The sequence below is a fragment of the Platalea leucorodia genome (assembly GCF_965183815.1).
Source record: "Platalea leucorodia genome assembly, chromosome: 17".
NCBI lineage: Eukaryota > Metazoa > Chordata > Aves > Pelecaniformes > Threskiornithidae > Platalea > Platalea leucorodia.
Window position 1 is genome coordinate 9,339,002 of NC_138839.1, and position 26,776 is coordinate 9,365,777.

The 26,776-nt window shown below is 54.2% G+C and overlaps 2 protein-coding genes across 2 annotated transcripts; both read left to right on the plus strand.

Annotated features, from left to right (window-relative positions):
* Nucleotides 1-19,774: 19,774 nt before the first annotated feature.
* C1QA (complement C1q A chain) lies at nt 19,775-21,545 on the plus strand (the record flags this gene model as incomplete). Its single annotated transcript, XM_082328838.1, has 3 exons — nt 19,775-19,873; nt 20,668-20,839; nt 20,977-21,545. The coding sequence occupies exons 2-3, from the start codon at nt 20,677-20,679 to the stop codon at nt 21,543-21,545; spliced, it is 732 nt and encodes a 243-aa protein (XP_082184964.1). The 5' UTR covers nt 19,775-19,873; nt 20,668-20,676.
* A 1,985-nt stretch (nt 21,546-23,530) lies between these two features.
* On the plus strand, nt 23,531-24,977 carry C1QC (complement C1q C chain; the record flags this gene model as incomplete). The annotated part of the gene is made up of 3 exons (XM_082328839.1): nt 23,531-23,586; nt 23,998-24,185; nt 24,421-24,977. The coding sequence occupies exons 1-3, from the start codon at nt 23,546-23,548 to the stop codon at nt 24,975-24,977; spliced, it is 786 nt and encodes a 261-aa protein (XP_082184965.1). The 5' UTR covers nt 23,531-23,545.
* Between the last annotated feature and the right edge of the window lie 1,799 nt (nt 24,978-26,776).

Genomic DNA, 26,776 nt, shown 5'->3' on the forward strand with positions numbered 1-26,776 from the left:
TGCCTGTACATCCTGAACCACAGGCAATTCAAAGCATGGAGAAAGATGCTCGGGTTCACTTGGATGTCTGCAAACATGACAGTAGCTGCTAGTGCACAAGGGGAAGAAATACTCCAGCCTTCAAGGAGTGCATGTCAGTGGGGCAGCAGGACCCATCACCTGGGGTGTGGGGATAGTCATGAAGACCCACCATCTGTTTGTGACCAGCCGTATGCCAAGGGATGGTGTCCATGGCTTGGCTCTTCTGTAAGTTTGTTGTGTTCACCTCTTTATGGGGAAGGTATTATTTTCTCTGAAAACTGGTGTAAATTAATACAAATCCTTACAAAGTGTCCACTCTCAATGGCAGGCTGTCTCCAAGGCTGCTTTCTTCGAGGGCTTCAACAGACATGGGACACAGGAGAAGTCTGGCCAACAGGTCAGTGCTGTGCAGGTTGCTGGCTTTGCTCATAGCAGGGCACTTCTGAGTAGACACAGCTTTGGCTGGGAGAGCTGATTGGACATGAATTGCATGGGGGTGGCTGCATCCAGGAGAAGCACTTTCTGCATGCAGCAGGATTAGGAGGAGTGGGAGAAATACTCCAAACTTTAAAGAGGATCCAGCGATCAGCTCACTCCAGGGACTGGCAGCAAGGTGGTTTTAGTCCATGTGTCATGGAGCACGCTAAAGACCAGTGGAGGCTCTCAGAAGCTACATGCAGAGAGACTCTGGCTCTGTCTCCCCTTCTCAGCCTTGTTCACAGTCACAGCCCAGAGGCAGTGGTGGGCCTTGGCAGCAGATGTGCCAGCACTGTTGTCTTCCAGGTGTTTCCTAGTGCTTGTGGTCCAGCACAAACTGCAGTGCCTGAGGGATGGACATGCAGCCACCACCCTGGGAGAAGTGGTCCGTTGTGGAATCCAGCCTGGACCATCTTGGAGAGGCAAAGCACTTGGGAGGGATGCAGTGGTGCAGTAAGGGCTGTCCCTTTGCCTTCTCCACTCCAAGACGCACTGCTCAGCCCACTGCAAAATCCCCACAGGAGGCCAGCAGCCATGGAGGGCCCAGGACCTGCATGAGGACTAGTCAGTCTTGTTTGATTACCAGCAGATGGAGGATGCACGCAAGAGAGAGATAATTAATTAATTGTGACTTTCCCAGCCTCCAGACTTTGGTTTCTATTGATCTCAGTTTTATCTGGAGTAATAGATACAATTAGGAGGGAACACAGCAGCAGAAGTTAATTACCAATGGAATGGAAACTGTGTCTTTCAATTTATTAAACTTTTATCACAAAAACAGCACTGCTGCAGAAGCACTAGGAGAGACAGTGTGCCTCCCTGCGTCCTCCGTGCCACGCAGGGCACTCCCCACTCTTGACAATCAATAATAAATGATAAACTCATCCTCCTGCTGCGCAGGGCCAAGGCTCCCTTGCCAAGCCCCAGGAAACTGAGCCCTCGGAGGAGAGCATCTGGGCTGCCTGACGGGAGCCTGGGAGCTGGTGCTCAGCCCTGCCTGCACTCCACTGGGATGGCAGCTCTTGCAGGCAGGAGCTGCTCTGCAGGTGCCGGGGGCAACTCATTGCTATTCCTGTCCTGAGCCTTGGGTGGAAGGCAGCCCTGCCTGCCCACAGTGCAGGCACGGATGCTGTGGGCAGAGGAAGCAGCGCAGGCTAGTTGGGGAGGAACTGGCCAGTTCACAGAGCTTCACAGGTCATGGCTGGGTTTAGACTAGCTCTTGGAGGTGGGTTTCAAGCAGCCTTAGGGACACATCACTCCTGCTAGCCTCGCCAAGATATGCATTACCTCTGATCAGGGCAGGGCTGCAGGAGGCAGCCAGGAGGGCTGGTACTTCTGCCCCTCGGCACCACGGCTCCACTGACCTTGACAGGAGGCTTGATTGTCAGGCAAGGACCAGGGATGGTCCTCCCTTCTTTCTCTCCACCTGCCCAGCTTCATCCCACCCTCCCCTCTGCTGCCTCCTCTGCACGTCCTGGCCCGAGTCCAGCTCGGGAAATGCCAGTCTGCATCCCCTCGAGAGACCCTCTGCACAGCGACAGCTGAAGTCACCTAGCAGACAGCACAACCTTGGCGAGGCTTCTCAGAGAGCACGGTAATGCAAAGCTGGTTCCTGCTCCTGTGCTGGCAGCCGGTGGGCTAGCAGTGAGCAGGTCAGGGATGCTGTGGCAATCCTCTGCCACTCACTGCCCCTGTGGCACACGGCGCTGAGCATCCCCCAGAGGCAGTCTGGGGACTGGAGAGCAGCATCTGACTCAGAGGCTGAGCTCTCTCTGCTCTTTCCACAAAACACGGGAGAAAATGATTTGTTAAATATTGCATAATTCTCTGAGGGTGGCAGATCAAATGATGTGACATAAGGGATCTGGCTTGGACCTGTTTTCAGCTGTACCAACCTACAAAAAGCTGTGCCTCTCTCCTCATCTTCATGCCTGTCTCCTGGCTGGTGAAAGTGCTCCCACCTGCCTGCTGTCCCCTCCCTGTCCTGCCCTCGAGGTTTCCCCACAGATTCCCAGTGAACTCCCACACCTTTGTCTCCAGGGCATTCAACGCAGTGTGTGGGTAAACGAGTCTCCGCTGATTGTGCGGGAGCAGTAATTAGGTGGCTGGTTTGCTCTTGCCTCTCTTTCCAACAGTTCCAAAGACTGTGTTTGCCTTTGTGCTCCCCCACAGAGCTGGAGTTGTTCAGGGGTTGTCCATAAGACCTCACCTATATCCCGCTAACAGCTAACTCCAAGAATCATTGGGGCTGTACAGTTGGTGTTATTGCTGCCCAGACAGATAGCGTCAAAGTCAGATCATATTGCTGAGGGTCTTGTTCATTTAAGTTTTGAAAACCTCCAAGGACAGAGATCCCACAAGCTCCCTGAGCACCTGTCCTCGGGCTACACAACTGCCAAAGGGAAGAAGTTTTTCATTATGTCCCATCGAGGTGGATGCTGTCCTTGTGTCCTTCTGCTCTTTCACTCTACACCTCTGGCTCTGCCTCCTTTAAAACCTCCACTTAAGGCAATGAAAGATGCAGCTAGATCTCACCCGTCTCTCCCTGCTTCAGGCTAAACAGGTGTAGTTCCTTGGTCTCTTTGTATGTCCTGTGCTCCAGCTCCTGACCACCTTGGTGGCCTTTTGGTGTCTCTCATGCAGTTGGGTGACCAAAACTGGGCACAGGGCTCCATTGTGGCTCCTTGAATGCTGCGTAGAGGGAATGATGACTTTCCTTGATGTTCTGGGCGTGTTTTTTCTAATGTAGCCCATCTGAGGACAGCCTTCATCACTGAAGGGTGCATTGCTGGCTCAGGCTGACCTGACCTGACCGGACCCACATAGCCTTGACCAAACTGGAGTTTTCTGTGTCACCAGAAAACTTTCTCTGGCCCTTTATGAACAGGTTGATTGCTCACATCTCAGCATGGACCCAGTCAGTAACCTCCCTTCATGACGAAAAATGACTGTTTACTTGCATTTATTTAAGACAGTTCGGTTTCTTTAAGATTCGATTTTGAAGCATCATGTCAAAAGATTTTGACACGGTATCACTGACTGCTTCACTGAGGTCACAGGTTTAGGATTCATGGTCCCATTCTTAATAAGAGGCGACACTGCACTGAACTGCAAGGGGAAAGGCACTCTGGAATATCTCACTTGCTGATGGCTGAGTGTGCATGCTATTAGAAATTAAGCAGTTGTGGGCCTGACCAGTACTTGAATAGGATACAGGTTTTAAATCCCTGGTATGGTAGGCACAAGCCAATTAGTCATGCTTAAATACTTGGGAGATTGCTGGAGCCCCAAGCCTCAGCGAGCTGTAAGACTCAATTCTGCCCTGCTAGTGAACTGATTTGCAGGAAAAGAAGAGAGGAGATATTTTCTCAAGGTGAAATAGATGTTCTTGGAGGATATGCAATTTTAATACAGTTAGATACCTGGCAGATTAACCCCCACGGTCTTGTTTAGCCCTACACTGGGATTCTCAGGTGAAGCAAACACGAAAAACACAAAGAAAACAATCTCCAGTTGTAGAGATTTGCAGGATGCAACTTTCTGTGGCAGTTCTTAACCAGTTCTGGTGATGCTGCAATGCAGTCTGTAGCAAAGAGAAACACAACTTTGGAGTCAAGGGGGAGGCAGGGCAGAGGGTAAGCCCTCAGCACCCTGGTTAAGCTAGTGCCAGGCTTTGCACCAAATTACTGACGTGGTTTAGTGGTGGACTTGGCAGCGCTGGGTTAATGGTTGGGCTTGATGATCTTAAAGGTCTTTTCTAACCTAAACGATTCTATGATTCTATGATCCCCACTCCAGCCCGGTGCCAGGGCCTGGCTGCATGCCCCAGGCAGGCAGGTCCAGCCTGGATGCCATGTCCCTTGCAACCCTGCCTGCTACATTTGCAAACACCTTTGCCAGCCCTTCCTGGGGAATCTGCTCAGCAGCTGTGTCCCTCCTGACCCGACACAGGCTGGGGCATCTCTCATTTACATGTCATTCGGCACATCCTCCCGCTCGCCAGTGAGTCCTAAATTTGATCTGATTTCAGTCTGATTACTTTCCCCTCCACTTGAGAGAATTAATTAATCTCCGGCTCTGCTCTGGGTTTTTTTTTCCCAATCGATAAAAGGAGGAAGGAAAGGGTGGTGTACCTGTCATTAATCATCATTAAATTAGTGACTCCGGAATTAGCTCGCCATGAAAGCCAGCACTTGTGCAGCAACGGAGTTCTGCCACCTTGCCGTACAGCAAGACCTGGACCTCTGCAGAGTTCACGCAGAGAGAAACTGAGGTCTGAGAGAGGAGTGACCTACACGTGGATGCTGCACGAGGGGAGGGATGCAGAACCTCCTTGGTGTCAGAGGAAGGACTCCACCACAGCGAAGCATCTCTATACAAACAGGTACTCGCAGCTCCCAATGCCTCAAGCCAATGCTCAGGCCAAGCCAGAGCTTCACGGTCACTGATCAGCATCACCCACATCCCCCTTGAGGTGGCCATCCTGATGCTCAATGCTGGCTCCATGCTCAAATGGCCACATAGATGGTTTCCTTTCCACCCCGCACAGCACATGGCCTCCGCATGCACAGGGAAGAGAAAGGACTAGGAAGGAGCTTCCCTGCATGCTCTGCATCCCTCCATCTTTCTGGCCATGGGCATCAAGTGATGCTGTCCCCTGCCCTCATTCCCTGCCCTCGCTCCTGCCTCTTTGGCCTCCCCTCACCCATCCTGTCCACCCTGGGCTTTGACCTGGAGCAGGAGGCTGAGCTGTTATGGTGGCAGTGCGTGGAGCAGGAGTGGTGGGATCAGGAGAAGGAGAGCATGTCCACCTGTGGCAGTGGGTGACTAGCACACAGTGGTTTGTATGAGCAAATGTAGCTAAAGATAGGTATATCCATATTTGCATTGCATGTTTTGTTCTCCTGGGCACATTTTAGTTCCTGGTCCTCGTGCCTCTCCCTGACTGCCTTTTGCTACAGCTTTGATCAACGAGCATCTGCTTTGCCTTACATAGAAACGCTCCGGTTGTGCTGTGGGATGACGTGATGGTGATGATGGGACTGTGCAGGGGCAGTGGGTCTCAGATGACACCTCTGTGGACCTGGTGTCTAAGTGACATTTCAGGCAATGCAAGGCATCTGCCCGGGTCCGGAGGGTTTGTCTTTGCCTTCCTTTGACAAAGTGTGCCGTGCCTGACCTTCACCAGCACATCTGCATACAGCACCCAGACATAGGCACCCCTTTGCCCTCCCACACCATAAACATCCTCTCCTTGACGCTGCAAAAACCAGTGGCCACATCACATCTTTGCAAGGGCTTGGACACATGGACAGGGATGTCATCTCCCTCCATGGCATCCCTTGCTCACACAAGCCCCGCATTTGCCCCATTAGCCACAGCCAACAGTGTCTTTGCCTGCTGCAACCTGCAATCCTCTTTCAAGGGCACTGCTTTCCAGGATGCAACCCCCATCTGATAAGCGTGACCTACCCTCCTCAGCCTTTGATGTGTGACCTTGGCTCTGGCCTTGTTAAAATGCATGTTTCAGAAATGAGCCCACCTTAGCCAGGATGCAGCATTACACCGTCATTACCGATCGCACGTCTTGCTTTCTCTCTGTCTCCCTGTAAATAATGTATCTTAATAACTAAGCACGCAGAGCAGGCTTCCTTTAAAAGACATCGCCCAGAGTAGCTGTGCTGAGGAAGCGCATTCGCTCCTGCTATGCCTCAGAGCACTTCATTAGTACATCTGAAAAGGCCAGAAAAACAATGCAAATATTCTGATCAGCCAGTGCTTTCTGAAGGATTTACCGTCCCCTCCTGGCTGTGCCGGGTCCAGAGCATCTCCTTGCTCCCAGCTCCGCTGCAGCCTCACATCTGAGCCTTTCTGAGGGATTCTCTGTCCGGCTTCTCCCCCCACCCCAAGCCTTTGAAACCCCCTAATGTGGCTCATGCATGCTCCCAACCTGCTGTGTCCTTGGGGCTGAATGTTTAACTCCTCAGGGCCTGCAGGATGCTTCCCACCCCCTCCTTCTTCTCCTCCCCTCTTCCTAAGCTGCTTCTCTCGTCTCCTGGCTGGGGCATCCTGTCCCTCCCCTGTGACAGCTATGGTCAGATCGCCAATCCTGGTCCTATTGGGCACCAGTTTGGAAAATCTCCTACCAGAAACTGCTCCCTTTCCATTTGCAATGCTAATGTTGCTGCTGACAATGGGAGACCAGGTCAGGTCATCGCCAGTGCTGCTGGGTGATACTCCAGGCAAAAAGAGCAAAATGTGCATGGGAGATGTCCTCCATGGCTGGCCTGGAGAGGGTGGGCATGAACACCCTGCTGCTACTGTCCATAATCTTGCCCCAGCAGCAGGCAAGAAACGCTCCCAGTGCCAGGAAGCCCGGCTCCTGGGACTGCCATTAAATTTCCTCTCCAAGAATTGTCAGCAGTCATCAAGACTTGCTCTCCTCAGCCTGTCCTGTTGGCAGAGCAGCCAGAAATCAGGCAGGAAGATGAGCTGCGGGTCCGCTGCAGAAATACCTGTGCCAAACACACCCACTGTCACGGGCGCGTTTTCCCCTGATGTAACACTTCTTTAAAAAAAATACTCTAGTTTGAGTTATAAGCCTTAGTGAAATAGGTCCAGAGAAAAAGTGCGTGGTGGACGTATGTATAGGAGTGTGTGACTGACCTTGCTGTATCTGTATTTATATAGCATGTTTGTGCATCCATGTGTGTCTGCATGCCACAGCTCCTGCCGCGATTCATGTTTCCATCACACGCGTGCCCACACACAGCGCACACGCGTGCAGCCCTGCCGTGCCCTACACCAAGGGTGTGTGAGTAGTGCCCCGTGCACAAGTGTGGGTGACAGCGCTCGTGTTCACAGAGTGTACCAACCGCTCGCGCGTCGGGGCGGTGTGTTTGATTCCTTCTGCGTCTGCCTGTGCACCCTGCCCGTGTGCCGTACGTGACAGAGCCTGCTGCACCCTGCGCGTGTGTGCGCAATGCACGTGCGTGCGCTCTGCAGGCAGCTCTTACCGCTGCAATCCATGCTCATTCTCCTGGCTGTCAGGACCAGTCCTCCCACCAGACTCAAAGTAGGGAGTGAAGCTTAAAAGTCTATTAAAAGCTTGAAAAACAACACTGCTTTCCCGCTTCCCCTGCTTTTCAAATCGCCAGTGTCTTTTAGTCAAGGCAGAAGGGGTTTGGAGTCAGCACAGGACCAGGACCCATCCGTCTTTCCCCACAAACTACTGGGCTGAGCATGCTGCCCTGCTGCCTGGGGAGCAGGGATCGCCCTACCTAGGGAGTGCAAATCTCCATGCATCCTCCACAGGACGAGGGGATGGGGCAAAGTGCACTGGTGTGTTAAATAACCCCTTCCTTGCCAAAAAGAAAACTATGCCTCTGGTGCAATCCCTGAACTGAGAGCTGGGGGAGGCTCAAAGGCTGGAAGAGATGGTCTGAGACGTTCAGCGAAGATCCACGTCCACAGGACATCCTTGTCTACAGGATCGCAATGTCTCCACCTTTGTGCCCACTAACTGGAAACTGTGGGACGCAGAGCCTGCTGATGACAAGCAAAGCCACCATCACTGCCAGGGACCCAGTCAAACCGGTACTACTCCACCCTTGCTTTGCTGAGCAGGCCTTTGCACAAGCCTCTTCTCCTGGAAAGCGCCTTGCTTACACTGAATGGTTAACACTAGTCAAATTTGCCATGGTTCAAGGTGTTATTACAATGAATGTGAGCGTGAATTAATAATGGCACTCTGAAGTCGCTCTCTGTGCTTGCCTGCATCCCTCCTGCTGCATGACCGGCTCTGTACTGCTGAGGAACTGCATACCTGCTGCTTCATTTTGCAATAATAACAGCCTTCCGCTAAGAGAGATAAACAGCGTGAGGAAGTTTTGCTGGGAAAACACAACTCCAAATGAACTGCTAAAAATGGTTCACAAAAGGCTATTTCCAGCTACTCCACCCAGCTGGAGCTGGCTCTCCTCCCTGTCTGTTGTCATCGCAGAGGATGCATCTGCGTCTGTCGCAGGAGGGTTACTGCACAGAGAAGTAGGGAAGGCAGGGAGCAGCTTGCTGAGAAGGTTTGGGAGAGCCAGAAAAGGGGCCGCAGCCAGGTGCCTCAGTGTTCATGCACCAGGCACACACAGGAGACATGGCCATGTCAACCGTGTCTCCAAACGACATCCCCAGCACAGCCTGTCCAGGCTGGGAGGTGTGTGCAGGCACCGTCCCCATCCTCCAGTGACCTCCCACGCTCTTCCCTGGCTGCTCAGCACAGGCTGCAGGCTGGCCCATTGATGCTGTCAAGTCTTGGGGTACACAGGGAAAGCAAGTCCCAGCAGTGCCTTTCCCCAGCTGCTGCTGCTGCTCACTCACGCAGGGGTCTCATCAAAATGCAGAGCATCATTTGCTTCTGACCGGCTTACAGTAAGCAGTTGTCAGACACTTCTATAATCCCAGGTATAATAAACCTTCTCCGGCTCCCTGATTCCTGTATCTGTCATGTGAGCCAGCTGTGCATGAGGAAAGCACTTTGCATGCAGATTATTTATCTGTCTTCAGTCTGATCCAAATAACACCCCCTAAGCACAATCAGACAGCAACAGCTCCTCCTTCGAGTCTGGTTTTAGGACACTGGAGTGAGAGTTTGCACTCACAGGGGTCACCCCATGAAGGACCATTTAGGACTAGTTGCAGACCACAGGCTCCCAGCAGGGCTCGGGCGTTGTCCAGACAGCAGGACTGAGCCATCAGAGGGCACGGTGAAGTACACTGGTACAAATTTATCACTAGCACTTGTGAAGAGGGAGATGTCTGGTTAAGATGGATGGCCCAGAGTGCTTCTCTCCAGCTTGCAGTCCTGCCTGCTTTCCCTTGGCATTGATGTCCCATCAGGTGGATGTCCCATCCCACCCAGAGGTGGTTCCCACCTCTTCCTCTCCTGCAAAGACTCTGTAGACTTGGATGAGAAAGCAGCAGGATTGGCTCTGCTGAGAGAACTGCTGAGGCAGAAAGGCACAGGAGAAATGCTGCCTTGGAGATGCCAGAAGCACAGGAGACCTCAGCAGTACAGCCCTGGGGGCTTGGGGACGACCATTGGCAAACAGGTTTAATTAGAAATTAAACATCATCCAAAGCAAAGTGTGATATTTAATACAGGGTGAGGAGATGGAGCGCAGCCCAAGGCCCAGGCTGTCAACTCTGCAGCCCTGAGACCTGAGGCATAGCATGAGGGAAGGCTTCCCATCCCCGGGCACAGCCTCAGGCACGCAGGGCATACAGAAGGTCATAGCTGCCGCTCAGCACGTGTCTGGACCTCAGAGGCCCAGGGGAAATGCTGCCACCCGAAGTGACATCTATATTCTATGTCCCTAAGTGTCCCAGAAGTTTAGAAGTGCTCCTCAGTGTCACCCTGGGGGTGCTGGTGAGCCCCCTGCTCTGCCCCAAACCTATTCCAGACCTCCAAATCAGGCCTGGCTTAAAAACCATTATTGATTTTGGATTCGCATCCTCAGCTTTTGATGTCTAAACTGACAGCAGCCTTTTGATAACGTTTTTGGGCTCTTCCTTCACCAGATGGGCAAAAATGTACTTGTTTTAGGCAGAAAGTGAGTTTTATGCTTAATCTCATGACTCAAGGAAGTGGGGCTTTAAAAATGCATCTTTATCAGAGGACCTGAAAGAAAGGGAGTATCCCTTCTTGCTTCTCTGCTGCGAGAAGGGCATGGCCAGAGAGGGAACAATGATTTTGCTGTTGAGGAGCCAGGTGGCAAAGAAAAGTCAAGCAGATATCACCGCAGGGCTGCAGATGAGAGTCTCTCACCTCTGGATCCAAACCACAAAGTGACTGGGATGCTGAAAGAGAGGCTTTGCGTGTCACGCACTGAGCTGGCGAGATCCCGGAGGAGCAGGAGGATGCTCATCTCCTGGAAGAACAACACCACAGGCAGAGTTTCTTGGTCTTCTCTCCAAAAAGGGGATTTTTCTCTCCCTGTCTGTATATCCAGCGGATGCAGCATTCAGGGTCTGCAGCCGGATCCCTGTAACCACAGCAGAAGCAAGTGCAGGTGGTTCCTATGCTGATTCCCAGTCTTCATCGTGAAATTGTTGGTTTCAGTATTTATTGTTAGTGGGAAACATGCTGGATCCAACAGCTGAGAGAGGTGAGGCTGCTGCACTCCCTGTCCCCAGGTCCAACCAGCAGCCAGGCTGACGATGTGTGTTCCCACCAGGCACACACATGCAAAGCACACATGTACTTCATATATCCCTATATACCTGGCCAGCCACACCGGTCACAGACAGACATTGAGAGCACCTACATGAACATCGACAGCACGAACGGCCTCATCCTACTCCCCTGTCTGGCTAAGCAGGATGGAGGACCACTAGTGAGAATATATATATATATATATATTGTCCGTATATATACACACACCTATGTGCAATGTGGATCCTTCCAGCTGCTGGGCTCAGACACCCAGTTTCCCCATAATAAATCCAAAATTGTTCTTCCCCTTCATCCTGTGATGGGTCTCACACCACTAGGCAGCAACCCTCTTGGTCCAAAAGGTGACCTGGGGAGCTGCTTCCAGTGACTCGTGGTGATGGGTTTCACACCTGGGGCTGACGTCTCTGCTGGGACAGCCCTGGAAGGGGCCCCAACAAGGTGGTTGTTCCTCGGGAGTCTGTAATCTGGTTGCCACCTGGCATTGTGTCCCCGTACTCCTTTGGGCTTGTGGAGACTGGCCTTTGATGGGTTGATGGCTCTCCTGTGATGAGTCTGGGAGTAGCCCCAGGGTATTGTTTGGGCTCTCTTTCCTGCCATTGTCTCTTCGTGCTCCTTTGTGTGTGTGCAGATGAGCTTTTATCATCTTGTGTGACAGACACCTCTATCTTCACCCCTCCTGGAGCCAGGAGTGTGGGAGGGACCACCTTGGGCAGAACCCTTCCAGCAGGCAAGAGTGCAGGCAGGGTGCAGGTCCAGGGTGCAGGCAGGTGCCATCTCCAAGTTCAGGTTCAGCAGCAGGTTTTTGGCAGTGCAGGAGGGTCCTTTCACCCCCGTAATTCATGTTTCCATGAGCAATTTCACAGCTGCATGTGTGCATCCAATGGAAGGTCTTTCCTCAGCGTCTCAGCACTGGGAAACGCTCTTGGTGCCATGTTCAGGAGCATAGCATACCACACCACATGCTTTGTGCCCCATGGGTTGTCCAAGCCCTGCAGGGGTGCGGATAGTGCTTTGCAGGGGCCTGAAGTACAATTTCTTGCCTGGTTTGCCCAGATCTTTCCTTCAGTGGTCGGCAAAGCCAATTTTCCACCAGCCCTACCTATTGGCATGCACTGCTGCTGTGGCTGCACACACAGAGACACACAGAGTTTAAATTCAGGGAAGACGTCCTGTCTAGCACAAGGTATGAATTGTCACTCATTCACTTTCAGATCAAGCACCTAGCTAAAACCTTCCAGAAAGGTGACCAGCCAGGATCTGAAGGCAGCAGGCAAAGGGAAAGCAAGGAGGGTCAGTGCCTGTATCCCCACTGTACAGTCAAGGATGCCAAGGGACCAAAGCATGGTGATACAGCCAGCTAGCTGCCATCAATCACAGGACCTTGGCAGAGGCTTCTGAGTATTTAAATCATTAATTAAGATTAATGAAATATGCTTTTGCAGTTTATCTAAGTGCATGTTCCGAAACTGAAACCTGGTCATTAATTAATGAGTGAGACAATTTGAAGGGCTCAGTAAAATCCCCTCTTAAGCCCCAGCGAGGCACATCAGCATGGCTCCAAGTGGAAGGATATGACCCTACCCAGGGGATGCTGTCCCAGAGCAGGACAGGTGACACTTGAGAAGAGACACAGATGCACGGTCCCACCAATATGGGCTTTTAGGGGATTAGGGAGGTCCGTCCAGCTCAGGGCTGAGAATGGGAGACACAACCTGCTAATCTTCTTGTACCATTGTGGCAAATGAGAGGCTCCATTTGGCTTACCCAAATAAATTAATTTGAAAAGCTCAGGGGTTACTGGAAGGATTAGAGCTCCCTAGAAATCCCACTGCCTGATCTGCCCATGCCGAGGCTCCTGAAGCCTCCTCATGAAGACTAATGTAAACAAACATGTCCCATTACAGGATGAATCTGAACTGGAAATAAAAATTCCTAGTCTGTGTAACGTGAAATGCCGCATGAAGCCCAGCTGTACGGTCCTGCATGTGTCAGCTTGTGCTCGTCCTCATGCTAAGACATCTGTGTTCACCAGACCCAGATCCAGAGGACCAGGACCCACTGTCCAGAGGCAGCCACCTTCCACCATGCTGTGTTCCTCCAGTGCCATGTGTGGTTCCCCAGGGACCTCCTGGGTGAACATCTCTAGTGATAGGCACAGTGCACAGCATCACAGTCATCTTCTGCCTCCCAGTGCAAACTTCACCCTGGATCTGGAGTTTGGAGATGAGTTTCGGGGCATGGCTTATGGACACTCCCTAGGGTGTTTGAGAAAATAGCGTTACAGGATGACCTTCTCCACTGTGCAATAAAACAGATACATTGGCAGTAAATTGCATCAATTACAGGGAACTCAGTAACTAATTAGAAGCCGGGAGTCTTCCCATCCCTCAGTGCAGCTCTGAAATTAAGAGTCCAAGTGAAGAATAACTTCCAGGCCAGGGAGTCGGTGCTGGGGCTGCCATGAGATTGCCCCCCACACAGAGACTTGCCAAGGACTGCAATTGCCTCCTAGATGTTGATCGATTTGCTTTTGAGTTGGCAGCAAGGACACGGGTTTGACCTCTGCCTGCGGAGAGGAGGGAGAGGGCATCAGGCAGCGCCTGCGGGAGGGGATCCTGAGCAGTTAATGCCACTGCGAGTGGAAAAGTGTCCGCCCCAGCTGGGAAGGGGCTGTCTCCTCGTTGGAAAGTGATGGAGGTGGTTGAGGAGGGTGAACTCACAGGGAGCACAGCAGAAGCAGAGAGGCTGTGATCTGCCCATGGAAGGTAATGAGCTGTTGAGGTAATGAAAGTGCCTGAGAAGGTGTTCTATGTGTGTGGACCACGAGTGCTGAGGATACGGGTGCTGCTGCCCTCTGCCTGCCTGGGGAACCAGAGCCCAGAGAGCTACCAAAATCAAAGCCTTACTTCTGCTGCTGAAGAGCTCAAGCACGGGCCAGAGGGACAAGGAGGCATTGTGACCTCCAGCTTACTGCAGGCTGAATACATCCCCACCTTGAAAATGTCAGGCCTGGCTCTGCACAGCTTTGCTGCAGCTTGGCTGGGATATTCCTAGGCAAATCTGCTAAGCCGGAGGTTGGCTAATGGTGCCTGCAAGGCACCCACCAGGGTCCTGCCAGCCAGAAGCAAAGGCAATCAGAGCCTCCGAAGCAGCAATCAGACGCCCTCCAAATTGAGCAGACGTGAGAAGTGAGTTTGCAACTTCGGATCGATCCGGCAGGCAAGGTCAGTTAGAGGGAAGCTGAGTTCCCAGAGAAGCCACTGTGGAAAGTGAGTTGTAATAGAAGTCAGTTTTAATAGTCTCCAGCCAGAACAGACCTCCAGCTGCCGCTGACCCAGTTAACACTAACACTTGCCTGCAGGAAACTTCCACTCCATTTTCAAGGCGTTATGTCAGGGAAGCCAGACCGTGGCATGGAGATTAGCCTGAGAAGGACATGCGATGCTCTGGCAGCCATCAAGGTCTGGCCATGCACAGGGTACAGGAAGGGTCCTTGCTGGTCATCTCAGCCCAGTGGAAAGCACAACGTTGCTACAAATGAGTGCAGGGCGGTCCCCACTCCACTGGGATGAGCACATCCCTGTGTGGCGAAGGGATTCGTGATGGTCTTGCCATGGCCTGATGGCACCAAAGAGTGCAAACCTCCCATACCCAGAACTGAGGCGTCAAAACACAAAGCCCAGGGAGGAGGCCCTTGTGCCTCCCCCACAGTATGGCCGCCACTTTGGATATGGAATGGAATCTCACGCTGTCCAGGGTGTCTCTCAGAGCCTTGTCTCCTGAGCCCATCGATAAAGCCAAGAGGTGAAGGAAGAAAGGACCAGGATTTGTCTTTTTTTCAGTTGCCTTGTAGTTTCCAAGCCATTTTTTGAACCCTTGAGGATGTTTAGGAGATAGCATGGACTCTCTCCTCTTGGCGTACAAGAAGCACCACCTTCTGCACGTGGGGTGAACAGGCTGGGGACTCACTGCTGGAGTAGGAAAAGGGTTGGGGCAGGGAGTGGTGGACACCAGGCTGAATGTGAGCAAGCCACAGATAAACTGCTGCATTAGGGGGATTGTGGCCAAGGTCAAGGGAAATTATTCACCCTTACAATCAGCAGGGGGGGCACCCTGCTGGGCTGTGGTTAGCCAGGTGAAGAGGAGGGTGAGGTGGGATCTAATCATAGCTGCAGCTATTTGGGAGCAATTGCAAGGAAGATAGAACCAAACACATCTCACTAGTGCCAAACGATGTAACAAGGGACAGTGGTCACACAGTGGACCTTCAAAGATTTGGGATGGACATTAGGAAATGCCTCTTCACCTGAGCGTGGTGCAGCTCTGAGACAGGTCCTCAGAGCGATGGGAGATCTCTGTCCTTGGAAGGTTCAAGACTTAGGCAGGCAAAGCCACAGCCACCCTGATCTAGTGTTGGGAATAGTCCTGCCATGAGCAAGCAGCTGGACAAGAGATCCAAGAGGTCCTTTCACCAGCCCTGCTGGGACTGATAGCTCTGTGCCTGCTGAACATCACTTTTCTCCTGGCTGGACTTCAGTCCAGGGATCCCGTGCCACGGAGCGGTACAGGCACTTCTCCCCTAGCTTTGCAGAGGTCCTGGTTGGCTCCCTGCTCCTCAGCCCCACTGCAGTGCCTGTTGCCTGCAGGAAGGCTTATGGCACTTTGATTTCTTTTACTTATCTTGAGTGATCTCTCTTACTGACCTTGAGATGGACAAAATTGCATCCTGGATGCATCCATTGACTTTTGATGGAGCCCTGATTGGTGGGAAGAAGCCAAACATGAGCCAAGGTGGCAAGCAAATCCGTATCCCATACAATGGGCCAGATGCTCCTTGCAGCCCATAGTCCTGTGTCATACTTTTCACCATGCTAGGCTAACCAGCCCTCTTCAGAGACCAATGCGAGCAGCCCTTGGCCACGGGCCAGATCCTACCATTCCCCAAAAGTCTTTTGCTTCCTCTGTTTGCCCTTCTCCCCTGGGGGAACCAGCCGCAGAACAACCCCAGCCCTGCCAGGCACACCTTGGCACTGCAAAGCAGGGACTCCTGTTGCATGCCTCGGGGCTCCTGGCGTGTTGTCAGCATAGCTCTGGGCACCCTGCTCTGATCCCATCTTATTTATGGCACATCCTTCCTGTCTTCTCCCTGCTATTATTGCCTGAAATGTTGTAATTTAGATTCCGGCTGTGTTTGATTGCAAACTCTCCCAATCTACAAATTTCAGTGACAAGCACTAGAGCAGCTCATTTACATGCCAAAGTGATCAATCCGGAAATGCTTGTTACACAAGCGAATAAATAAATAACGGATACATTAAAGAATGGGAAACAATCAGCCAAATTAACCAATAGATGTTGAATAATGACAAGCTCTGACATTCTTAACAGAGAACAAGAGGAGGAGGGATGGGACAAGCTTTCCCAGCATTGCCCAGGGCTGCTCAGCACTCATCTATCTCCTCTCATCCCATGAGCCAACAGGGATGTTGTGCATCAATGCCAGGAGACAGCGAGCAAAGGCTGGAGTGTGAAATCCTGGCTTTTAAGCCCCATACCTGGTTTTGCTCCTCACACCTGCTCTGTGTAAGCATCTGTCATAGGAATAACACATCCCCTGAGACAACAATTAAAACATTTTAGACATCACGTGGGAAGTGGCCTTGCAGCCTGTTTTTCAGCTGACATTTCAGGAAATCCTTCCAGGGCACCTGAACCATCCCAGATTCTGGTTACATTGATAGAAGCATGGGAGACTTCAGAATTCATGCAAACACCGTTGCATTGCGCAGGAAGTTTATCTGGTGGTCAGCAGCATGGGCTGAGCATTTTGGGACAGGCCAGCTCAACAGCTTCAAAATCAGTATGTGTGGTTATTTGGGCACCATTAAACCACGAGTGACTGCAGAAGCACAGCGGTCCTGACCTCCTGGTGGGGGCGGGTGGCAGACTGGGATGCTGGTGACTGGCAGCAGAGGTGAGTGCAGTACCTGCCAGTACTGCTGATCTCCCACCACCTGCCTTTGTCGCTGTCTCCTGTACAGTGACAGATAGGTGCTAGCTCCCTGATTTATCCTCCTCTGGCAGCTCCTGCCTGTCACTGCTCAGAACCCCAGGGGATCCCCAGCAGGGAAGGCAGCGGAGGAGCATCTCTCCCTGTTGTCTGCTGTCAGGCAGCTCGTGTGTGCCTGCAGGCACTGCGGACGCAGGGAGGAGGCTTTGCGGGGGTCACTTTTCTTCCATGAAGGGCTGCAAGGCTGGGGTGGCGCTGACCTGTCTCATCTGGCACCACCAGGTAGGAGGGCAGCAAGGAGGTGAAGGAGCTGCCCCATGGCCCATCTTGAAATGAGGAGGGTTGCTCAGGGTAAAGTCCATTTGGAGCAAGGCTGGTCCTGGGTCTGCAGCAGAGCCAGGAGGCCATGACAGGTGCCCTAAGTGATGTGTATGCTCACCAGAGTGGTCGGGTTCTGCCAGACCCAGGGCTGTCCTTTTTGGGGCTGGTTTCAGTGCCGTCTGGTGCTCTGCAGAGCACGTACATCCTCTGGCTACTTCAGCATACAGCCAGTTTCCCCTCTGGCTTGGGCCTGGCCCCGTTTCATGTCATCTGGGGGTCCCCTCCGTTGTCCTTGCCAAGGAAAGATCACTTCTCCCCTAGTCTCAGGGGGTGCCAGACTACTCCCAGCTTGGGAGAAGGGCGTTTGTGGCCTCACTGGGACTGTGTTGCAGGAGGGAGCTGGGTTCTTCTGGCTCCTGATGTGTACTCGCTAGGTGCCGATGCAGAGATGCCCGTGTGCTTGCTCTGCAGGGGGGCATCCTGCGGTGCGGCCTCTGGGGACACGGGGATGCCCAGGGGGTCCCCCCCGCCCCTGCTTTTGGAGGAGGAAGAGGGGCCCTGCTGGGGAGGTGACACCAAGCATCGCTGAGGCAGCGCTGCCACCTCGTGGTGTGTCACCTCGCTGCCTGTGCCACGCCGGGCACGGCGGCCTCCCCGTGTCCTTTGGCCACCACCCGCTCCCAGAGACACCCTGATGAGAAGGGGAAGGAGGAGAGTGCCAGGATGGAGGTATTTTTGTGCTGGCAGATGTGGTCTGCAGAAGCCTCTGGGATGAACCTGTGCAATGCTCATCCATAGCTCCCTGCAGCCAGCCATCCTCTGCAGCTGCAGATGTCCCAGCTGCAGATCAGGAGGAGGAGGAGATGCTCCGGGGATGGGAGAGGAAGGCTTGGTTTGAATGCCCCAACACTGAGAGTCAGGTGAGTGGGGCTAAGCATTGGTCAGGAGTCTCAAGGGCCTGGAGGAGGTGCTGCCTGGACCAACACCAGCTTCCAGGAGGTGCTGGAAACCCATAGCCAGCCCCCTGTAATTCAGCATTTAAATGGGGTTAAGGGGACAGTCAGGGACAAAGGACACGGGAGCACCAGGACAGAGCCATCGATCAATCCTGGATGAAATGATGGAGTGGTCTCATTTTGGCTGTATATTAAGAGAGGGCAATAGGGCAGAAATACAATTACTGTCCATAAACACCGTTTTGTGGAAGGTAGGTCTTTTCAAACTCACCTGTCATCTTTTCTTGACACGATTACAGGTCTGGTTGATAGAGGAACTCTGCTGATAGAATAAAATTGCATTCCTTCTGGGCATCAGATTTATTATGGGGTGACATTTCGATTAAAAATGTGTATTATATTGCATTAAGAGGGCATATATTCAATGAATTAAAGACCAGCTCAGTGACAGATCTCCAAAGGTAATTATTAATGGAGATGCACTGATGAGCGAAGTTTTGTCGGGCAAAGGTCTCTGGGGCTGACTTCTGGTTTCACACTAGTTGTTCCCATTTTCAGCTGTTTTGGGAACAATGCAACAGCTTCCCTGGGAGCGCTGGAGGCAGTGGGTGCGGGGAATGGAGGGTTTGCCAGCTCCCCTGGCCTTGGGACCACCCTGATCCCAGGCCTGCACACCGTCCTCTTTCCTTGAACACCGGCCCCTGAGCTCCAGCTGCTGCTGCGTTTGCTTTGGGGACCCCAACGCTGCCTTATGGTGAAGGTCAGTGCAGCTGCCACAGGACTCCTGAAAGGAGACTCCAGGTGGATATGGACCAGCAATCCCCTCCTAGCTGCCTACCGCGTTCTGCCATGGGGTGGCCTGGCTGGTGCCCAGGGTCCCAAGGATGTTCACCTGCTGGGGTCATTGCTGCACATCTCATCCATCTTCTCCCTGCTGTAGTGGGGCTTCGGTACTGGTGGCATTTTTGGGCTCTTTTGTGGCAGAGCTGAATGTGCATCTTTGGGCACCTTCCCTGGGCTTGGTGGTGTGAGGCATTGGCTTTTTCATTTTGCAGGTTTGGGTCAGGCCACGCACAGCTCCTGGGGTTGCCCAGATGTGGCTGGTGCAAGGCACAGCCACTCAAATAGGACTAGGAATAGCCTAGGTGCCAGAGACCTCCATCTTCTCCCGCTCTGCTACAGAGACAAGGTCCCCAAGCCACTGAAGTGAGGGCAGTGGGAAGGAGATGTCTCATCAAGAATGCGCGAGGCCCTGCTGAGCCACACAGATGCTAACGGTCCCTTTGCTGGAGCCCTGCTCCGTCAGGGTGCCGCACCAAGGTGGGCATCTGGAGGGGTCAGCTCCCAGCAGAAGTGATGACAAGGCTGGGTACTAGGGATGGCCACGCTCTGCCCATCACTCAGTCCAGGAGCCGTCAAGAGTGATCCCGGGGCCCTGCCGAGCATCCCTTGGATGGCCGTGCCACCTAGTGCTCACATCCCCTGTCCCCTCCTGCAGTGACAGAGCTGTGGCATGCCTCTGGGCACCCTCCAACTTTGTGTTGCTTTGTGCCCAGTCACTACCAGTCCCTGCTGTGGAGACTGCGCTGCTGGGCCAGGCTGGGAACTCTACAGTCCTGCACTTTTGCTGACCAAGCTGTTCCCTGACTGTGACCAGCACAGCTAGGGTCAAGCGTGGAAAAGGGAACAAGTTTCTTGGCACAGAAAGTGAAAGTTGCCACTTCTCTTCCCCAACCAGGCAAATCACCCCGCACACAAGTACTTCCCCCCCACCCTGCTCCTCCTCTTCCCTGCTCCCAAGGAAGGGCTTCCAGCAGAGGTGCTGCTCAGATTGTTCTGTCTTCACCCCCCAGCAAGGAGGTAAGTCACCCCAAATAGCTGGGGACACATGCCTCCTCTGCCCCCACTCTCCAGTCCTTGTTCCCTGTCCCCCTCCTTTCTTCACTTCCCTCCTCCACAAGGGTTTAAAGTAGGAAAAGGGGGAGAAGATGATGGGGCGGGGGGAGGCTGCAGGAATCTGTCCTTGCTCCATGTGGTTGTGGACATCACGGGGCTCTTCAGGCTTGTCCCAGGCTGAGTACCCCAGGTTTTGGGGTAGGTCTGTGTGCTCAGGACCTCCCTCCTCTCTCCTAGCTCTGTGTGTTGGAGATCTGTATCCCTTTTGCATGCTTATCCCTTTCCTGTTTATCCCTCCTCTGTTGTGTCTCTTTGCACCCCTTCCTCACTTGTGCTTTCCATCCCATGGGACCACTGCCCTGTACATCAGTGCTTGCTCCTCCAACACTGGAAGAAGCATCCTCTGCATGCACCTGATGCATGACCACCCATCCCCAGGACATGCACCAAAGGGTTTATGCCATGCTCCATGTCCCGGGCTCTCCAATCCCACAGCCCTGCCATGGGCACATGTCAGAGATTTTCAGTAACATCAATGATTTCAGCTTATGCAATGAAACAGCCTCAAAATCCTTCCGTGAAGTTATTTTCACCATTGCATGTGGTGTCCGGCTCTCTGTATTGGACAACACATGGGTGGCGTGGTAGATCTGTGCATGCATCTGATGAGAGCACTTGCATGCCTGTGTCCAAGGTGCATCCGTGTGTTTGCTGTGTGCTTGCCTTCATCCCCAATTCCCCCACCCCTGTGCTTGTAGGGAGGCAGGATGCAACCCAGGCTTTGGCTGGCAATCAGCACTCTGGCAGCCGTGCTGGGCACGGCCCTGCTGCAGGATGGTGTGTGTCAGGCACCGAATGGCAACGACGGCTTCCCAGGAGTCCCTGGCCTTGATGGGAGGCCAGGGCAGAAGGGTGACGTGGGAGAGCCAGGTAAGGGGGAGTCAGGTATGTGTGGTGCGGGTGGTCTGGAAGCCTCAGGCCTCTTGGGAGGAGCATCATGGGCTGTGGGAGCAGCTCAGGAGATGCCAGACATGCATGAAGTGCTCCTCTTCACCACTTCTCCCCAGGGAAATCAACACAGAGGACGGGCATCCAGGGACAAAAAGGGGATGTAGGCGAGCCAGGGCATCCTGGCATCCCAGGGATCCAAGGCTACCGCGGCCCGTATGGCCCCCCCGGGCTCCCAGGGCAGCCAGGGCCGAAGGGGTACAAGGGGAAAGCTGGGAATATCCTGGAGCAGCCGCGTCCTGCCTTCTCCGCCTCACGGAAGTCCCCACCGTCCATGGGCAAGACGGTAGTGTTTGACAACATCATCACCAACCAGGAGAACTCCTACAGTCCCCTGACAGGGGAGTTCACCTGCAGTGTCCCTGGGCTCTACTATTTCGCCTACCAGGTGGTCTCCAGCGGGGACCTCTGCCTGAGCATCACCAAGAACAAGGAGAAGGTGGTCAGCTTCTGCGACTACAACAGCCGTGAGCTCCTGCAGGTGAACTCGGGCAGCAGTGTGCTCAGCCTGGCTGTGGGCGACCGGGTCTCCGTGAGCACCAGCCCTGGCAAGGGCAGCATGATTTACCATGGCTCCGAGGCAGACAGTGTCTTCAGTGGCTTCATGCTCTTCCCGCAGACGGGCTGATGGACTGCCAGTCCGGACCTGCTTAGCACCAGAGCATTGCAATGTGCGTGTCTGCATGCATTTTCCCCCTGTGAGTGCATGGGATGGTTTAGTATCAGGGCAAACCAGGACAGCCCCAGATTGAGCCATCAGACAGGTCCTGTGCTTCCACCAATGTCAGAAAGTGGGCAGGCTGTGGGTTACCACTGCAGCAGTGAGACCCCTGCTAGCAGTTACCTCCATGCTGAGCCTGCCTACTCCATCCTGGAGGCAGAGGACTCCTGGTGCCAGCAACACTTTGTGCTCTTGGGTGCTCAGACCCCACACCAGAGAGGACCAGTTGTCACTGGGGCTGTTCACCACCTGTGGGTCTTTATTCCTGAGTGGGAAATCACTGCCTACCACTGCTTCTGCTACACTAACCATTGCAAACACCTTTCTGGCCCTGGGCCAGTACTGCCTCTCACATCCTCCCCATCAGTATAAATAAATACTTCTTCCAAGACAGCCACTTGGGTTTTCTTTCCTATTCATGCGTCTTCCCCAAACCATCAATGTCCTGGGCCCCTTCCCAAGCTGCCCAGGGAGAGAAGTGATCTCCATTTGCTCCTGGCCAAGCACAGACCCCAACTGCAAATGCAGGACAGGAAGGAACTGAGTGTACAAGCAGAGCTGTCACCTACAGGAATGGGGAAATCTCTGGGACCAGCCTATGTGTGTCCTTTTCCTGATGAGTCCAATCCAGCTGTTCTGTACAAGGGTAAACACAGGCAGCAGATCACGCACCTCACCCACATGGTCCTCTCTTGGTACCCAAAATCTCCCAGGAGGGGGAGATCAGGGGTCCTTCCTTTCAGCAAGGAAGGACGGGGACATCAGGGTGACCGCTGGGGCTGTGGGGTGATGGTGGTGGGGTTGTGGCGCGATGGTCCCCTCTCTTCGGCTTTGGGTGAGACTAGTGGGAAGTAGGACAGGCTGGGCACGTATCAGGCAGCCAGATAGCATCAGGGAAGCCATGCAGGTGCCATACCCTGGGACTGCTGCTCGGGAGAGCTGCTCCACACATGCTGGGCAGCCAAACGTCTCCATTTCTGGAGCAGTGAGGAGGAGGCCAGGTCACCTGCGAGGAGCAACACCCTGACGGGGGATGGTGGGGCCGCAGTGCATTCAGCACCCAGCAGAGCTGGTGGAGCACAGGGCAGGGTGCAGAGAGGACAACCATCCTGCAGGTCAGAAACCCTCAAGGAGAAATGTCCTTCAGTCCCATTGCCTAAGGGTGCAGCATCTCCCTTCAGAGCCAGGCCATGACCTTGCACCAGGCCATCGTTGCACAGATGGCTCTGCCTCCACAAAGCTGGTTGCGAAGGTCTGCTGCCCATCTGCTTGCTGCCCTTCTACTCAGAAATAAGTTAAGGAAGGGAGAAAGGCAGGTGATTTGCAGAGCGATACTCTCTGTGGTGGATGGAGGGTCTGTGGCACATCTCTTGCCAGCGGCTCATCCCACTTCTGTCCTTCCAGCCCCTGCTGCTGCAGTGGCACGAGCGCAGGTCTTGCTGGACAGCAAGGAAAGTGCTTGCTCAGAGGAAACGATCAGGCAGGAGGACGTGAAACTTGGCTGGGGGCCAGCTGGGGGTTCTGGGTCCCCAAGGGCCCTTTCCTAACTCCGTGACTTCCTCCAGGAGGGTGTCACAGAGAGTCACCCACACTGTGCTGTGCTGGCAGGCAGCGCCCACAGCAGCCAGAGGGCTCAGCAGCGCAGGATCCCGTACCCTGCTCCCCCCAGCAGAGGTAAGAGGTGCTGCAGGGTCCATCTCTTTGGGGTGGGCTGCATGGGGAGTGGGGGTCCAGCAGCATGGAACAGCGCTGGGCTATGTGAGAGGAGGAGGAGAAGGAGATAGAGGCACTGCCAGGCTGCACACATGTCATGGGGGACGCACGCTTGTCCTTGCTGAGGGAAGACCCAGTCCCCTGGGCCAGGCACTGTCCTGGGAGATCCCTAGCTGATGGGTGGCTTGATCCTGATGGACAGAGCCAGGGAAGTCAGGCTGCTGCCGGAGGAGGGGTGAGATCAGCTGGGTCCAGGGAGCTCCGGCTTCATGCACCGGCATGGTGCAATGGTCTGCAGCGATGTATGCATCTGCAAGGGGTTTGGGACACTGGACCAGGAGAGCTTGGGGCTGGCCATGGGTACTGCAAGACCTCATGGCTCCATCCAGACTGAAGTCCAACCCTGCCTTGTGCCATCAGGGGCTGCTCTGGGGGTGGTAGTGAGACCAGGGTACATCTCCACATATTTGCCTCCCCACAGCCTGGCAATTGGTATGGCAGGGACACTGAGGGCACAGCCATTGCAGCCAGGTGCTCCTGGTGCAGTCAGCCTCATAGCACAGTACATCCTTTGCCCCATGGCCTGGAAGCCACCCTGCTGTGGCCCCTCACCCCAGCACTTTCTTTCCCTTTCTATGCTCCAGAGCACCAAAATGGGGAAGAGCTTCTGGGAGCAGCTCCATCTGGCCCTCACCCTCCTACTCCTGATTCTGGGGTCTGCTGTGACTGGAGATACCTCTCACAGCTGCTATGGGGTTCCAGGCCTGCCAGGCATGCCGGGTGTGCCAGGCAAGGACGGCCGGGATGGGCTGAAGGGAGCCAAAGGCGAGCCAGGTGAGTGAGCAAGGAGGGGAACCATGCAGGCTGTTGAAGGGGGGCCATTGAGCCCCCCATGGCCAGTCTGCCTTGGTTTGCAGGCCGTGGAGAGCATGTGCTGTGGACAGGGCAGGAGGAGAGGAGGCTGGAGAGTGGCAACTGCCCTCTCCTGCCCGAGGGAAGGGGCTGGAGGAGCCCCTCCCCACATCCTGCCATTGACACTGACTCTCTTCCACTCCCCACTACTCCACAGGCATCCCAGCCACTCAAGCAACACGAGGGCCCAAGGGCATAAAAGGGGAACCGGGCGCTCCTGGCATCCCAGGCAAGACTGGCCCCATCGGTCTCCCTGGTCCCCCTGGAGACAGTGGGATGATGGGCACGCCTGGAGAGCCGGGTATGCCAGGCAGCTACAAGCAGAAGCACCAGTCAGCATTCTCAGTGATGAGGCAGACCAGCGAGTACCCCTTGAAGAACGTCCCCGTGGTGTTCAATCACGTCATCACCAACACCAATGGTGACTACAACACCACCACGGGCATGTTCACCTGCAAGCTCCCTGGCCTCTACTACTTTGTCTTCCACACCTCGCAGACAGCCAACCTCTGTGTCATTCTGTACAAGAACGGGAGAAAGATGGCCAGCTTCTGTGACCACAAGACCAACACCATGCAGGTCAGCTCTGGTGGGATCCTCCTCCAACTGGGTGCTGGGAACCAGGTCTGGCTGGCAGTGAACGACTACAATGGCATGGTGGGCATCGGCAACTCCGACAGTGTCTTCTCGGGGTTCCTGCTCTTCCCAGACTAGAGGAACACCAGAGCCTTCCTCAGCACGCTGACCTCTTCGCCCTACCCTGCAAACACTGCTGCTCACCGCCAGGCTGTTGTTGATGCTCCAGGTGGGAAGGGTGGGAAGACCCAGCGAGGGGGTCAGCCCCAGCCGCCAGAGACAACCCCTTGGCCTGGGGACTGAGCACAGGCAGCAGCTGAACAGGGGGAACAGGCACGTCTGGATGCATCTGCACCCAGAGTGATGGTGCCAAGCCCCCAGGGTCCTGCTGGCTCTGCCACATGCATTCGCCTTCATAACCCCACGTTACCTTCTGCTGCCGGAGCCAGAGGTTTCTCTGCATCTCTCCCCTTCCCACCTGGGTTGCACCAGGGACAGCCAGGTGTCCTGGAGCAGGCTTGCAGCAGCACCTTTGCCATGACCCAGCTGTAGAAAGTTTCAATAAAACCTTCCGCAGTGTGCCTGGCCTAGCGTGTTTTTTCCTCCATGATGTGCCTTTCTGCAGGTGGAGCCCACATGTGACCACATGGATGTGGTATGCATGCGTGCATGTGCGTGTGTGTGTGACATCTGGACGTCTGTGTGGCAATAGAACATCCCCGAGCCCTCACTGGCTCAGCTGTGCTCAGCATCAGTGAGCATCACACACCATTCACAACCCTGGCTTTGCTCGGTGGGGCAGGACCCCCAGCTGCACTGACTGCAGGAATGGGATGGTTCCTGTGCCCATGCATACAGCCCCCACCTGGGGGGGGACCAAGACTCCTCCAAGCAGGGGCCCTGATACTCCCCTTCCCCTCCAAATGGATGCAATTCAGTTGCAGAGAGCCACAGACCACACAGCAAACCTCATAGCCATGCCCCCAGTGGCTGGGACATCCCCAGGGTCCCAGCCTCACCAGGGACAAGGCAGGGGAAGCACTGGCTTCCCAGAGCCAGACTGAAGGAGCTCATGGCTGTGGAGGCTACAGAGGCCACCAAAACCCAATGGAGGTTCCTCCTGGTGGCACACATTTTACAGTGGAAAAAGAGGTCATGTCCCCTGAACATCCTGTGCTTCACCTCCGCAAGGCATCAGCAGAAAGCAGCTCTGGAAATGTTTTTACCACAGGGTGAAATCACTTCCCATCCATAACATTTAGGAGAGTCTGGGGGACAGATCCAAGGTGATGGATGCTGAGACCCTGTGGCATCCTCTGGGCCTGCTGGTACCTCCCAGCAGAGCTGGGTATGTACGGAGAAGCCTGAGGGATGCTAGCTAAGTGCATGCACATTTCTGCAGTCCTGAGGGGTTACCCCAAACTTGTCTGGAGCTCATGGCAGTGTTCCCCATAGCAAGCACACCTAAGCAGGACCCAGGGACCATGCAGGGCAGAGCGGACATCCCTCTGCTCCCCGGGGCCAGAGCTGTATGCCTGAGGAACCCCAGAGTGCCATTTGGGGACGGCACGTCCTGCTGAGCTGACAGACAGCATCCGTGGAGGATATGAAAGTGCTACTGAAGAAAGGGCAGGAGCTAAATATAAAAAAGGGATGTGGCCCAGATCCTTTCAGAACAGCCCTTGCAGCAAAATTCTGCTTCCTCCTGTGGTCATTTCCAAGCAGGACGCTGTTGTGTCCTGCTCCATCTCCCGGGTCCGTGCAACAAGACGTTCAAGGTAAGAGCAAGCCATTGGCAAGGCTGAGCCCCAGCTCCCTGCTGCGGGCAGGAGCACACGGGGATCCCGGCAGCACCAGGGTGACAGTCACCCCTTGCATCACTGGCAGAAGAGAAAGGGGGCTGCTGGGCTGGGGGAGATGGGGAACCCTGGTGGGAC